The following is a 14,617-nucleotide window of genomic DNA, read 5'->3' as shown; positions in this document are numbered from 1 at the left end:
GAAGTGACTGTCTCAAGACTCCTTAACCTGAAGAGGTGACTTCTTAGCTGTACTGACCCCAGTAGGTCACAGATCCATCCCCTCTGTGTTACCCTCCCAGCTCAGTCTGCTAAGGCTCTTGGAAGACAAACTAACAGTTGGTTTAAGGTAAGCTCCAGAAAGTTTCCTGTCGCTCTCTGTGCTATAGGTGACAGGTCCCACTGGCTCCTGTGGCTCCCTCTGGCCCATCTGGATCATGCACTTGCACTGCTGCTGCCCATGTCAGGGAAGCTCATGGGCTGTACCTGTGGCTGGCTCCCTATGGCTGACTGAGTAGCTAGCATCAGATTTAACATCTTTCCCGAGACTTGGGACTCCCTACTCCATGCTCTGTGGATGTTCTGCCCACATCCCAGTGGCCACCACAAAGATTGGCTGACACAACTTAAATATCTCTTCCAGAGGAACCTTAACCACTGCTGGGGCAGAAATTAAATCAGGTCAGTCCCAGGGACCACCAGCACCTGGTGTACCACAGGCAAACACATGAGAGGAGATGGACAAATGAACAAGTGCTGAGGCAGACATTAAGACTCCCACCCAGGGAAGGAGACGAGTCAGACTCAGTCAGTGCTGAAGTAGAACAGGGTAGAAGGCTCGGGAAGTGGGACAAAAACATGTCTCATTCAAAGACATGCCTTTCCGTTTTCTGTTCCCAGGAGTCTTAGTAAAGGTTTTACTGCTGTGAACAGACACCATGACCAATGCAAGTCTTATAAAGGACAACATTTAATTGGGGCTGGCTTACAGGTTCAGAGGTTCACTCCATTATCATCAAGGTGGAAACATGACAGCATTCAGGCAGGCACAGTGCAGGAGGAACTAAGAATTCAACATCTTTAGCTGAAGGCTGCTAGCAGAATACTGGCTTCCATGCAGCTAGGAATAGAGTCTTAAAGCCCATGCCCACAGTGACACACCTACTACAACAAGGCCACACCTCCAAATAGTGCCACTCCCTGGGCCAAGCATATACAAACCATCACACCAGATCACACATTCAATTAAGACCTCTTTGTGAATGGGGTCAGCCCTCCGTGACCAAGATGGCTAGAGGTTGTACAGCATAGCTAGGTTTTTGGGGTACTTGTACACTGACACAGACTGTGCTTCCCACATGTAAGTTACAAGCCAGGCAGTGCATGTGGGCTGGGGGGTGCAGGAATTGTGGCGTAATGTGTCCAGTGTACTCCGACTGTCAACAATGACAATGCAACTCCCATCTGGTTCTGAACTCCACATACTATGTAACTGAAAGGCACCTGACCCCAGGAGGAGACCGTCATAGGGGTAGTCTGCCAAAAAGGTGACTGACTCAAGGTCAACAGCTAGCATGTTGGGGGCAGCTGACCCTTTGGTGCCCCCATAGAAGCCTTTTGTTAAACTGAGAAGCATTCACATATCACCACCATGGTCATCACCGTCACCGTCATCACCATCATCACCATCACCACCATCACCACCATGGTCATCACCGTCACCATCACCACATTATCATCATCCTCATCATCACGTGTTCTTGGTGTGATGGGAGCTCAGGTGCCATGGTGCAGTCTGGAGGTCAGAGAACAACTTTCTGGAGTCAGTTCTCTGACCTTTCTGTGCGTTCTTAACAGCTTAGACAGCTCAGCAGACTGGCAGGGCAGACACTTCACTGAGTTATCTTGTCAGGACCAGTGTTTTATTTTAAAAGACACCGAAGCGCTCATTCACTCACTCCCTGTCTCCATCTCTCTCCCTTCATGAGAGGACACAGCCATCGGTGGGGGAAGCCCTCGCCAGAGCATTCCCATGCTGGCCCTGCGTTTTTCTGGCCTCCAGGACTAGGAGAAAGACATTTCTGTGGTTAGGAAACAATACCCAGTCTGTGATATTTTGTCATGGCTTTCAGAGCAGACTTAGATGACTAGGGGTGGGGTGAGGCAGGGGCAGGACATTGAGGCTGAAGAGGTTTTGCATGGTCGCCTGTGGTGGATGGGCCTTGATGGCTCCTGTACAGGAAGTGTCCTCCACAGCTGGAAATAAGGGCTTCTTCTAGGACAGTGTGTGGACTCCTGAGCTTACTAACTTCGGGAGTTGGGTATCTCTGAGCCCTGCAAGAACAGTATGCTGGGGCTGTCCCTGAGAGATAAGTCTCCTGACAGGAATACAGGGCGCTCCCTTTGGGCCTCTCCATGAAGAACACAAGCTAAAGCTGAGGAGTGAGACCAAGAGGCCTCCTCATCTCCCTCCCCAGCCCACTCCCACACCATACAGCTAGAACCTGGCATCAGAAGGCTGAGAGGAAGAGAGGATAGGCCTCACGCCAACCAGTACCTGCTTTGACCCCGGAACTTGGACTTAGCTCTACACTTCAGTACCTTCCAGAATGAGTGATGGACTCTTCTGACCATCTGTTGTCAAGGGTCTAAATAAAGGCTGAGGAGCCCCTTGTGTGTTGAACGAGGCCTGGCAGACCCTGGCTTACTTTAGTAAAGCAAACGGTACAGTTTAGTAAAGTAAACGATACAGTACTAAAACGGTACAGTCATGTATCTGGCTCTGTGTCATCTGGCATGGGGCAGGGGCAGATTCATCCCAACTCTGTTAGCTGTGACCAAAGTGAAAACCTAGGCTTCGATTACAGGATGAAGCAGCTGCACTGAATCACTTGAGAGCAGAGAGAAAGTCTTCAATTAGGGGAATAGCTCTGGCATGTAAAACACTTCTGTCCCGAATGTTCTGAGGTACACTGTAACCTGCCAGGTTACCTCACATGTTCTCAGAACCACAACCAGACCCAAAGCTCACTTGTACTTGCTTGATGGCTCTTTATGTAGACCCTTGACTTAAACTCACACAGACGATGGCACCATCCCTTAGTTACAAACACACGTTAACTGAGAAAACAGGCAACGTTTAAGGGCAGTGGAAGGGCAGGATGAAGGAAGAGTCTGCCTGTGCTTCAGGAAGTCCTGCGATCATCTCACCCTCTTGCTGATCAGAGCAAGGAAAACAAAGGAGGGAAATAACCCTAGATGCTGGAGAATCATACCCATAATCCCCTCACATCTGGCCTTGGCAGGCAGGCAAGTATAGATGGGATTTTACGTACCCACCCTTTTTCCACACCCCCAGTGTCCGGGCTCTGCTGGAGTTGGCTGCAGCAGCAGTCTGCGAGGCAGCTGGGCAGACATCAACAAGCAAGCAGCAACAAGGACAATCTACTTGCCAAGATCCAAGAATCCATCCCAAACTGGGAAAGTATTTTCTCACAGGAGGCACAGTTAGAGCGGCACAGCTGTGCAGGCTCATATGCCCATGCAAACTGAGAGCACAGAGAGGAGGAGGCTTACTGCCGACCTTCAGTTGTGCCAGTGGCCAAGGAACGTGATCCTATAACCAGAAAGGCAGGAGCCAGGGAAAGCAAAGTATGGTCTTTGCTTCCCTTTTGACCCTTTCTCTCAAACTGTTCCTAGTCCTTCGTCTTAGTCTATGTGGAAATAGGAGCATCGGGCAGAAAGCACACTTCTGAGTGGATGAGATGAGGAAGCCTGGAATGAGGTTTGTTTGTTTGTTTGTTTGTTTGTTTTTGGCTTTTGAGACAGAGTTTCTTTGTGCTGCCCTGGCTGTCCTGGAACTGGCTCTGTAGACCAGGCTGGCCTCGAACTCATGGAGAGCCTTCTGCCTCTGCCTCCCGATGCTGGGATAAAGTATGTACCACCACTGCCCAGTGAAGGAGCCTGGAATCTTATCATTTGGTTGTTTGTTTAAATGGAGAAAGGAGTTAAAGCCAGCTACAAGGAAATATATACCTAGATAATTTCACTGCCAGACTGGCCTGCTAAGGTGACAGGGCTCAGGGAAGGCAAAGGATTTCTCAGAGCTTTCTGAGCTCACTGAACTCCCACACAGACTGAGACCCTACTTAGTAGAGGGCCTTCTAGGACTCCTCCCTGAGTCTGAGCTGCAGCTAATCCATCGTCCCTGGAGTGTGATAGCATGTACTCAGCGCCTGGTATGCAGCCAGCTGGCAGGCAGCAAGTCTCTGTACTGTGGGTCCCAGGTGTGACTGACAAGGGGTGGAGCTGAGAGGGAGTCTTAGTCTGTGCTCTGGAGAGAATGACGAGGAAGTTAAGACTTCATCCTGCTTCATCTCACCGTGGGAAAGCACAGCGAGGACTTATGTGCAAAAGAGATGGGACAGAGGGACTGACCCCATGCTGTAATTACTCATTCTCCACAACCGGCCCACTCCCACAAGAAAGGCGCAACAATCACCTTGGAAAAAGTCTATGTCTTAAACATATCACAGTGGCAACAACATTTGAATGTAACTTTGAACAAACCACAACTCAAACCACTGCAGCGCGCCAAAACTGAGGGCCTGTTTCCTAACGCTGGTGAAGCAGGGCATGGAGCTAGCAAAGCCATTTCCAGGACAAGGAAAGGAAGTTTGGGCAGGAGCACTAATGGCTTCGAGATACAGGCACACACATCACCAGGGGCCCAGTGAAGCATGAGGAGGGACGCTCAGGTACATGCCCGAGTCAACAGCCTACGGGCACCCATGAAGGCCTGTGCTGAGCCTGTCTGTCCCAGGATCACAAATGTAATGAGACTCACTTGCACAGGTCTTCCCATCGCTTCGGAGCACATGGCCCTCAGGACATTGGCAGGCAAAGGACCTGTCTGTGTTGACACAGGAGTATTCACAACCATGGTTGCTCAGCAAGCAGTAATCTGCCCCTGTAAGACCAAAGCCAAGTGAGGTCCCTGAGCCTGTCTCAGCAAGTCTCCTGGGCTATATGGGGATCAAGTAACTGTTCATTTACTGCCTTTGAAATTGTGTGGTCCCCAGCAGATTCCCCCTTAGTCTCCCTAGGGGAGAAAAAAGGGCAGAGAGCATGCTGTTCTCTGCATGGTCTATACACGCCACTTCTGTTGGGAACCATTCCCTGTAGAGAGGTGAAAGGAAGACTCACTGGAGCAGGTCTTGAGGTCATCATTAATAAGGAAGCCTTCCGAGCACTGGCAGACAAAAGACTCTTCCGTGTTCAGACACAGCTGCTCACAGCCATGGTCCTGCTGTGCACAGTGGTCCACCCCTGCAATGGTCACAAAATACAAAAACAGAAAGGGACTGAGATGCCAATGTGTCATTGAACAAGGCTAAGCAAAGCCTTCCTGGCAGCAACAGCAGCCCCAGGGAAGGACTGTGCTTGCTGAGATACCAGCCTTGCTCTGTGTCAGGGACACAAACCTAGGGTCACTTGGGATGAGAAAATCTCAGCTAAGGAATTGCCTCCCCCAAAGTGGCCTGTGGGCATGTGTGGCATGTCCTTGATGTTGACTGACGCCCACTGTGCCATCCCCGAGAAGGTAGTCCTGAGTGGTGTAAGAATGAACCAGCGTTCCTCTGAGGTCTCTGCCTCAGTTCCTGCCTTGAGTTCCCTAGTCACAAACTGTTACCTGGAAGCATAAACTGAAACAAACTGCTTTTGGTCATGGAGTTTATCCCAGCAGCAGAGAAGAAAACTAGGACGGGGCCAATTCTCATGCCCTTGCTGTGGATGTGGGTCACACTTAGCCTCTCTGTGCTGTGACCTCCTGACCCAGGGGTGATGGCAATCCTTTTCTTTTTTATGCCTCCCTTGACTGTGTGTGTTCATGTATGGTGCAGTGTGTATGGGAGCTTGTGGCGGCCAGAGGACAACGTCATCATTCTCAGGAAATGTAGTCTACTCCTCTAGACAGGTTCTCTCACTAGCTTGGAGCCCAACAATTAGGCTAGACTGGCTGGCTAACAGGAGCCTTTCTGAAGTGGAAATTCCTGGTTTATTTGGAAATTCAGTTGTGTCATGTGATGCTTTTCTGGAAGCTGTCTCATGAGATGATGTCTTGATGAAGCAGACACAGGAAAGGATGCTGTGATGTTTGGAAAGAGTCTAAGTAGACCCCAACAGACTCTTGCATTGGTTCACCTTGTAACAGGTCTTCACTGATCTTCATAGAGAGAAAAGTGCCAGAGAACTTCTCACGGTATTCTAGCTGCTTCCCGATATTTCAGAGGATTGATTCAGCAGAGCCTTCTGGTTTCTTCTGGATCGAGCCACTGCTATGGATTTGTGTTTGGAATCACCCCAAAGAACTACTTCTAAACAGGTCCACACCCCATTCCTATCCACCTTTCTTCTCCCCTGCCTTTGGGTGGTGGGCTAGAAGGGAGGTTGAAGCATTTAAGAACCTTTATTAATGTAGGTTTTGAAAAAAATCCAAGCCTGCACTGTTCTGTTTCCACCTGGCCTGTGCTGAGATCACAACACACACTGCCACACCTCCACTCTTACCCAGGTTCTGGATGTAGAACTCAGACCCCTGGCTTGCAAAGCAACCACTTCACTAATGTGTTATCTTCCCTAGACACCTGGCAGTCACTTTCTGGTAATAATGCCAAGTCAGAGGAGATGACCCATCTAAAGCCCTCTGGTGGCTGGCATATGGCAGCCGCTAATGAACCGCTATTAATATTACTAATGAACTACTATTATTATTACTAAGTGGTGCTCAGAGAGAATTATTGTGTAATTCATTTCTATTTGAAATTAAAAAGCCAGTTTAAAAACAACCTCTCTTAATCAGGACATCCAGATTCAGAAAATAAACAAAAGCTTCAGCTACCTGTGTGGTTTCTTCTGGCATCTAAACACCATACAGCTGGTCCTTGGGCAGGGCGAGCAGAAAACCAAGGAACACACAGCTATGGTGGATAGCTCCCGCAGAGAGCCTCATGGGCTGCCTCCCAGATTTACTGAATGGAGAAAATGTAAGCCCCATCAGCTGGACAGACACGGAAGTAAGCCTTCTCACTCTGCATGGCTGAGGACTAGTGCCTCTGCAGCAGTCCACTGGTCGACATACCTACTGTAATCCCTTTCAGGGTCTCAGGAGCCATGTGCTCATGCTCACATCCTGATCTGCCATTTACCAGGCAGAATTGTTGGGAAGCGTGTGAGAGCTAGGATGTTGAAGGTGCTCACAACCATGCCTGCATGGAATGAGAACTGCAGAAGGGCTGGCTGCCGTCATGTCTGGGGCTCTCTAAGAACTCCATGAGTTTCCCTGGGGACTTCTGGGCAGAAACAGCTTGGTTTATACTTTCTAAATGCTGACAAATCTTATAAAGACCACCATCTCTTCTGGGCTCACATATGAGCTTCTCGATTCCCCAAGGCATGCTGGGAGAGTCAGGGAGTCCAGGACTTTTAGATGCCTAAGGTAGACTCAGTGAAGCTGCAGATTACTATCAGTATCCGCAGCAAGCCAAACATACACATGCGGAGAAGGCAGGATTTGGCACCTCCATTAACCAGGCATCTTCTTGTTGAGCAAAGATCTCCTTCTGCTCCCCTCAGCTCAGGACCCAGTGACAGAAGAAAGTGTACCGCACAGTGCTGACTTTTGCATCAACTTCTTCATTCAAAACCCCCTTGACTTCTGGGATCACACTTAGACTGCCAAATCTCCTTCCCTCTGAAGACAGAGAAAGAGGATCCCCCAGGTTGGCCCTGAATCTCATACTTCAGCTGTGAAACTTCCCCTCCTGGCCAAAGGTCCAAAGGTTCAACAGCTGCATGCTTCTCACTCAGTTTCCTGCCTGCAGAGCCAAGCAGATGCACAGTGTACTGTGTGCAAAGCATACAGGAGCAATTCTTATGTAGGCCAGTGCCACTAGCCCCCACTCTCAGTGTGTCATGGTCCTGGTAACCATCACAGCCCGCATATGCTCTTAGCTTCTGCTGGCTTGGGACTGTGAAGACTACCTCAAAAAAAAAAAAAAAATGGGCTCACCCAGCTGGTAAGATCTGAAAGTTTTCATATGTTTATGTCGCCAAGCTTGTTGTGGGTCCAATACAAGGAAATAAAAGATCAGCTTCACAAGATTCTCATGCTGCCCAGGTTTTCCCTCACATCAGCCTGGGGAGTCCAAAGTTTTCCAAGGTCCACCCCTTCTGGCTTCTTGTCTCAACCTGGTACTGGCCGTTAGTCACTTTTACAGGCTTCGTGACAAGGACTATTATCTTTTATCTAGTATTATGTTTATCATAAACCTGGCACTAGGCCAAGACAGTGAAATGGCCTCAATTATTCCCCATAACCACCTGGGGAATTCATGCTATTAACTTTTAAAAATAGGCAATCAAAACTTGGAGAACAGTCTGTCTGAGTCACATATATAGAATGGGACAGCTTAGATTTGAATTCAGGCCTATCTGACTTAGTAAATGCTTTTGAAGCAAAGACTAATAACTGCTAGCAGCCCTGTTCTAAGCAGCCTACACAGTTTCTCTCTCTCTCTCTCTCTCTCTCTCTCTCTCTCTCTCTCTGTTTTTTCTCTCTCTTTCCTCCCTCTCCTCTCTCCCCTTCCCTCTCCTCTCCCTCTCCTCTCTCCCCCTCTCTCCTCTCTTCTCTCTCCTCTCTCTTGCTCTCCTCTCTCTCCTCTCTTCTCTCTCCTCTCTCTTGCTCTCCTCTCTCTCCCTCTCTTCTCTCTCATCTCCCTCTCTCCTCTCTCTCCCTGTCCTCTCTCTGCTCTCTCTCCCTCTCCTCTCTCTCCCTCTCCTCTCTCTCTCTCTCTCTCTCTCTCTGCTCTTTCTCCCTTTCCTCTCTTTCTCTCCTCTCCTTCACTCCTTTCTCCCTCCCCCGACCCCCACCCCCCAGCTTTATTCTCGCTAGGATCTTGACAATAGCTCTGTGCATGCAAAGTTACCACTCTACTTACTGGCTTAGCTACACCCTCAACCCCTATCTTAGTTTAGATTTCAATTGCTGTGAAGAGACACCATAACCAAGGCAACTTTTATAAAGGACAACATTTAATTGAAGCTGGCTTACAATTTCATTGTGGCAGGAAACATGACAGGGTGTTGGAGGAGCTGAGAGATCTGTATGTTGATCTGAAGGCAGCCAGGAGAAGACTGGCTTCCAGGCATCTAGGAGGAGAGTTTCAAAGACCACATCCAAAATGACACACCTCCAACAAGGGCACACCTACTCCAACAAGGCCACACCTCCAATAGTGCCACCTGGGCCAAGCATATTCAAACCACCACATTCCATGCCTAGTCCCCATGGGTTTGTTCAACACATGAGTCTATAGGAACCATACCTAGCCACAGCTTAATACAAAATACATTTAGTTCAACTTCAAAAGTCCCCATAGTCTATAACAGTCTCAACAATGTAAGAAGTCCAAAGTCTCTTCTGAAATTCATCTAATCACTTAACTCTAATCTCCTGTAAAATCAAAATAAAAAAGCAGATCACATACCTCCAACATCATATGATATATGTTACCATTCTAAAACATCATAGTGAGGAAATACTGGGCTGAAATAAGACAAAAAACCAGCTGGGCAAACTCCAAACTTTGTGTCTTCATGTCTGAAGTCAAATTGCTCTTCAAATCTCCAACTCCTTTCATCTTTGTTGACAGCAACAAACTTTTTTCTCTTGGGCTGGTTCAACTCCCTGTTAGCAGCTTTCCTCAGCAGGCTCTTACACCTCTAACAACTTGAGGTCTCCACTTCAACTTCACAGCTTCTTGTTCCAATGTCTGGGATCCACACATGTTCTTCTGATCCTCCAAAGGGCTTGGGTCACATCTCCAGCTCTGTCCTCTGTAGCACTCTAGGCTCTGGTTGACTCCACTCCACTGCTGCTGCTGACACCACTCCACTGCTGCTGCTGTTCTTGGTGCTCATCCCATGGTACTGGCATCTCCAACACGCTGGAATCTTCTGCTGCAACTAGACTTCACCAATAGCCTCTCACAGGCTCTCTTCATGGTGCCAAGGCTCAACTTCTTTCTGTGACTCCTTCAGTTCTGGACCATCTGAAGCTGCACCTTCACCAATGGCCTACCATGGCCTCTCACAGTGCCAATCCTCAGCTGCTTTCCATGACCCCTTCATGCTTTCAAAACCTGTATCACCTGGGTGATTCTTAAACATTACCAAGTCTGATTGCAACACAAGGTACAACCTTGGCTATCTATCTCTGGAACACAGCTTCTTTGTGCTCTCAGAAAACACTTCTTAGATGCTGGTCTCTTCTTAATCACCACTAATTTCTTAGCTCCAGCTCACCAGCATCAATTGTCCCAGTAGTCCCTTCCATTCTTGACTCTAAAGCCAGAGCCACGTGGCTGAAGCTGCTGAGTTCTGCTGCTTGCTGGAGCTAGAACATGCCCCCGACCCCCATTGTACTACCAGTTTTGTGTTTTTCAACTTCCTCACTGCCTAAGCTTGGCTGTCCTAAAACTTGCTCTGTAGATTGACCTTGAACTCAGTCTCAGACTCAGTCTCCTGAATGCTGGGATTAAAGGCATGTGCCACCATACCTGGACTTTTCTTTATCTGGAACTTGTTCTGTACTAGGATGGCCTTGAACTCTGCAAATTGAGAGATCTGCTTGTCTCTGTCTCCTGGGATTAAAGGTGTATTCCATCATGCCTGAACCTAAGCTTTTCATAATCAAGTTGAAAACTGAGAATAGCTATCACAATCTATCTCTTGTCAACTTGATATGCAATCATATCTCCTTATGTCCAAATGAAAACAATAACCAGTCATAATAACACCTAACGAGATATAACCATCGTACAATTACAAATATATAAGTTTAGCTGGGTGGCATCTTGCCTGGAGGTCACCACTTCCTTAATTACATCTAATATCCTTGAACACAGGAGTTAGCTTCATTCCACTTCCTGGTACCCCTTTACTCTTTGAGCCATACATTTTGTATTTTTACTTTCTAAGCTGGCTATGCTTGATCAAAATGTTCTTCATGAGAGTAAACCAGAGGACAAAGTCTATACTGGGATTTTTTTTTTTTTTTTTTTTTTAGATTTCCTTTGTCAATGCAATAAATATCTCTTTACCTTAGCCTCAGGCAGACTGTTTGGATAAAGCCAAAAAACAGCATCATTCTTCAAAACATCACAAGAGCGATCTCCAGAGTTCAAATCTCCTCAATATCAATGCCTTCCAAAGTCCTACTAGAATGGCCCATTAAGTCCCACTTAAAGCTTTCCATGGCTTTCCAACTCCAAAGTCTCCAAATCCACACTCTTCCAAACAAAAACATGGCCAGGCCTATCATAGCGATATCCCAGTCCCTGGTACCAATTTCTGTCTTAGTTTGGATTTCCACTGTTGTGAAGAGACACCATACCAAGGCAACTTTCATAACAGACAACATTTAATTTGACTGGTTTTACAGTTTCATCATGGCAGGAAGCATGGCAGCATCCAGGCAGACAGGGTGCTGGATGGAGCTGAGAGAGCCTCATCTTGATCTGAAGGCAGCCAGGAAAAAAACTGGCTTCCAGTCAGTTAGGATGGTCTCAAAGCCCATGTCCAAAGTGACACACTTCTCCCAACAAGGCCACACTTCCTAATAGTGCCACACCATGGGCCAAGCATATTTAAACAACCACAAACCCTACACATGTATTTATTTCCATCCTCTACCCCTATCTTGTTCTCTTCCAATTTTTTGAGGTTACATCTTGTTCTAGAGCTCATGCCAGTCTTGAACTCACCATCCTCTGCCTCAGCCTCCTGAGTGCTGAGACTGTTAAGTGTGCATCACTGTACTTAGTATATACTAACTCTCTTTAAATTTCTTTTAGATTTATGTATTTTATGTGTATAAGAATTTTGCCTGCCTGTATGTATGTATGTATGTATGTATGTATGTATGTATGTATGTATGTGTATTATATGTATGCCTGGTGTCCATGGAGATCAGAATAAGGCGCTGAATCCCCTGGAACTGGTGTTACAGTTATGAGCCACTAGGTGGATGCTGGGAACAGAATCTGGGTCTTCTACAAGAGCAGCAAGTGCTCTTGACCACTGATCCATCTCTCTAGCCTCCATCTGAATTCTCTTAATCATTACAACTCAACCTTTGAAGACACTTGATTGTTTGTGAATTGCAGGAAACCCAGAAGCTCTGGAAGGGCATGGATGCTAATGAGCCCAAAGGACTGTGAATGGACGTCACTCCATCAGCACCCACACCCCTGGGGCACACTCACGGCTGCAGGTCTTGCCATTGGGGTCCAGAGTGTAGCCCTTACGGCAGCGGCAGTAGTGACCCTCCTCTGTGTTCACACACTCATGCTCACAGCCTGGTTTGTTCAGTGCACAGTAGTTGATCCCTGAGGAAAGAAAGTGAAGACCCCCTGTTTAGACCATGTGAGGCTATTAGGGTGGGCTCCAGGGTTCCCACAGCCCCCATGGGAAGAAAGAGCTGCTGGATACTGCTTGCTCAGGCTGGGAACTATCAGTCAGTCAGTCATTTACCAGCCAAGGGCCAGGGCCTATGAACACTGCTGAGGCCCAGCCTTCAAGGATTTGCACTCTGAAGACACAGCAAAAAAGAATCAGGACCATTAGACACCAAAAATGTAACTGAGTGCCAAGAAATGAGGTGAGGTTATGGATACCTCCTGTGCACTGTCCTGCTGGTTAAACCGTAAACTGAGGAGTAGTATAAAGGTGAGGAATGGGTGTGACTTCACTTAGTAGGGTCCGGTACGCCAAAGTCACATGCCAGAATTGTCACATAATGTCCTTTATGTATGTCAATTCGTGAAGAGTTCAAGGCGGATCAAGAAGGTCAGACTGAAAATAGGAATAAAGAGCAACCCCACACATCAAGTCACGATGACAGGCAACATGGGAAAGAGATTCCAGAAAACCCACAAAGGTTAAAAATGTTGAAGCAGAGAGTCTAAACTCCTCACTAAGGAAATCCAGGTCCAGAGAAGTAAAACTAGCCTGTGACCCCAAGACTCATAGCTCAGACCAACTAACTGGGGAATTCACACTGGCTTTTAAGGACGTTATTCCAGCTATGATGAGCCCCAATCTGAGTACCAGAATCTAAAACCTCACAGCCCACATCCGGGTCACACCGCAATTTCTCAGCCTCAGATCTTGATGACATTCCAGGCTTTGCATCACCACCTTCATGATGAATGTCTGGAACTGACAACAGCATTCTCCAGCAGGAGATGAGGAAGAAGGTGGAGGCCAGCAGTCTTTCCTCCATTCCCCAGTTTAATGAGATAATACTGAATTCTTTTGAAATGGATTTTTTTAAAAAAATAATAAATTAGATTTGAAAGTTACCACCAGCCTCCTGTTACATGTAAATGGTCCAGCGTTCTAAGGCTCTATACATTCTCGAGATCTTAGACTCCTAAATGTAAACCTCAGATTTTAAACCAATTCCCTTGCTTGTCTCTGCCATGGAGAAGCCATAAGCACTCCACCCACTCCTGGTTGCCTGTCACAATCCAGGACTGAATGCAAGCATGAAGGGCAGCCCGGACAGGCAGATCTCAGAGGTCCAGGCCTGGGCTCACAGCAAAGACAACAGAAAATGTAATGAGGAGGAGGAGGAGGGGAGGAGGAGGAAGATGAAGAAGAGGGGGAGGAGGAGGGAGAAAAAGAAGAGGAGGAAGGGGGAGGGGAAAGAAGAGGAAGATTTGGAGATGGGACAACAAAGTTATCAGCTCTTGGGGGAAATCTGTCGGTCCGTCCCCCTCCCCCCACACCCCGATATAGAAGCAGGGCCCCTGGTGGCAGAGAAAATGGAGCTGTCACTATCAAACATATGTGGATGAGTGTTAGGGATGCTGACAGGAGCCACAGCCTAGCAAAGGGCCCATTTGGGATCTTAAAGCAGCTCTCCCACCCTGTTCTCTCAGCCCATCTCCTTCGATGATCTGTGTAATGGCTGCCTGAGAGGCTTCTCCTCTTCAGGAGCCTCCAGCAGGGAGTAGAGGGAGGGGTATAAGCCAAGGGAATCTAGAGGACTGGCAAGAGATGCAGAATCTCAAGCAAAGTCTTCATCAATGGCTACATGCCTGATTTGTTTCCTTTTTCTCCACCATTAGTAGCACAGGAAGCGTGCGATCATAATGTCTGTCTGTGCTGAATCAGATCTCATTATCTCCCTAAGAGCCGTCATCCACTAACATGAGTCCACTGGCAACTGATTTCCTATGGTGTAGTCAGCCCGTCACACATTCATCCCTAGGAAAAAGTGTCAGCAGCCCAGAAGCAGCAGCTAGGCCATGAAGCCAAGCCCCCAACATACTGTTAACGTGTGTGTGCTCTAATGGAAATACTCCACCTCATTGTCTTCATAGTTTGAATCTCTTCATTCAAGTTCTCATTTAATACTTGACTGTTTCAAGAGTTTGTATCCAGGCTTGGCAGTAGGAGTTATCTTTTATAAGGGAGGCCCAGTTTCAAAATATGGGTTCTATAACCACACAAAGTTTGATACTCATTTGAAAGAGTGTGGTACTTAGCCTGTGCCATAAGCAGGATAGGACTTGTCTAGATTCAGTTCCACCTATGACCCATAATACTTTTCGGGAGAAGCACATGGTACAATCTTGCCATGCATCACATGATGGCCAGGAAGAGGTAGCAGGCACAGTACACTGGGAGACATCCCAGCAGGCATGATAGTGTGCACCTGAGAACCCAGCAGGCGTGATAGTGTGCACCTG

The 14,617-nt window shown here is 47.6% G+C and overlaps 1 protein-coding gene across 3 annotated transcripts in view; it reads right to left on the bottom strand.

Annotated features, from left to right (window-relative positions):
• The window catches only part of Matn2 (matrilin 2), a 120,932-nt gene that overhangs the window by 18,634 nt on the left and 87,681 nt on the right, over positions 1 to 14,617 (bottom strand). For all 3 annotated transcript variants that reach the window (XM_028765747.1, XM_028765754.1, XM_028765763.1), the window contains exons 7-9: positions 12,125 to 12,247; positions 5,004 to 5,126; positions 4,645 to 4,767 (exon numbers count right to left, since the gene is read on the bottom strand). In XM_028765747.1, the coding sequence (XP_028621580.1) occupies positions 4,645 to 4,767; positions 5,004 to 5,126; positions 12,125 to 12,247 (369 nt within the window). The remainder of the gene's footprint in view (positions 1 to 4,644; positions 4,768 to 5,003; positions 5,127 to 12,124; positions 12,248 to 14,617) is intronic.

This window comes from Grammomys surdaster, unplaced genomic scaffold (assembly GCF_004785775.1).
Source record: "Grammomys surdaster isolate TR1022 unplaced genomic scaffold, NIH_TR_1.0 63, whole genome shotgun sequence".
NCBI lineage: Eukaryota > Metazoa > Chordata > Mammalia > Rodentia > Muridae > Grammomys > Grammomys surdaster.
This window is presented reverse-complemented; position numbering and strand designations above follow the sequence as displayed.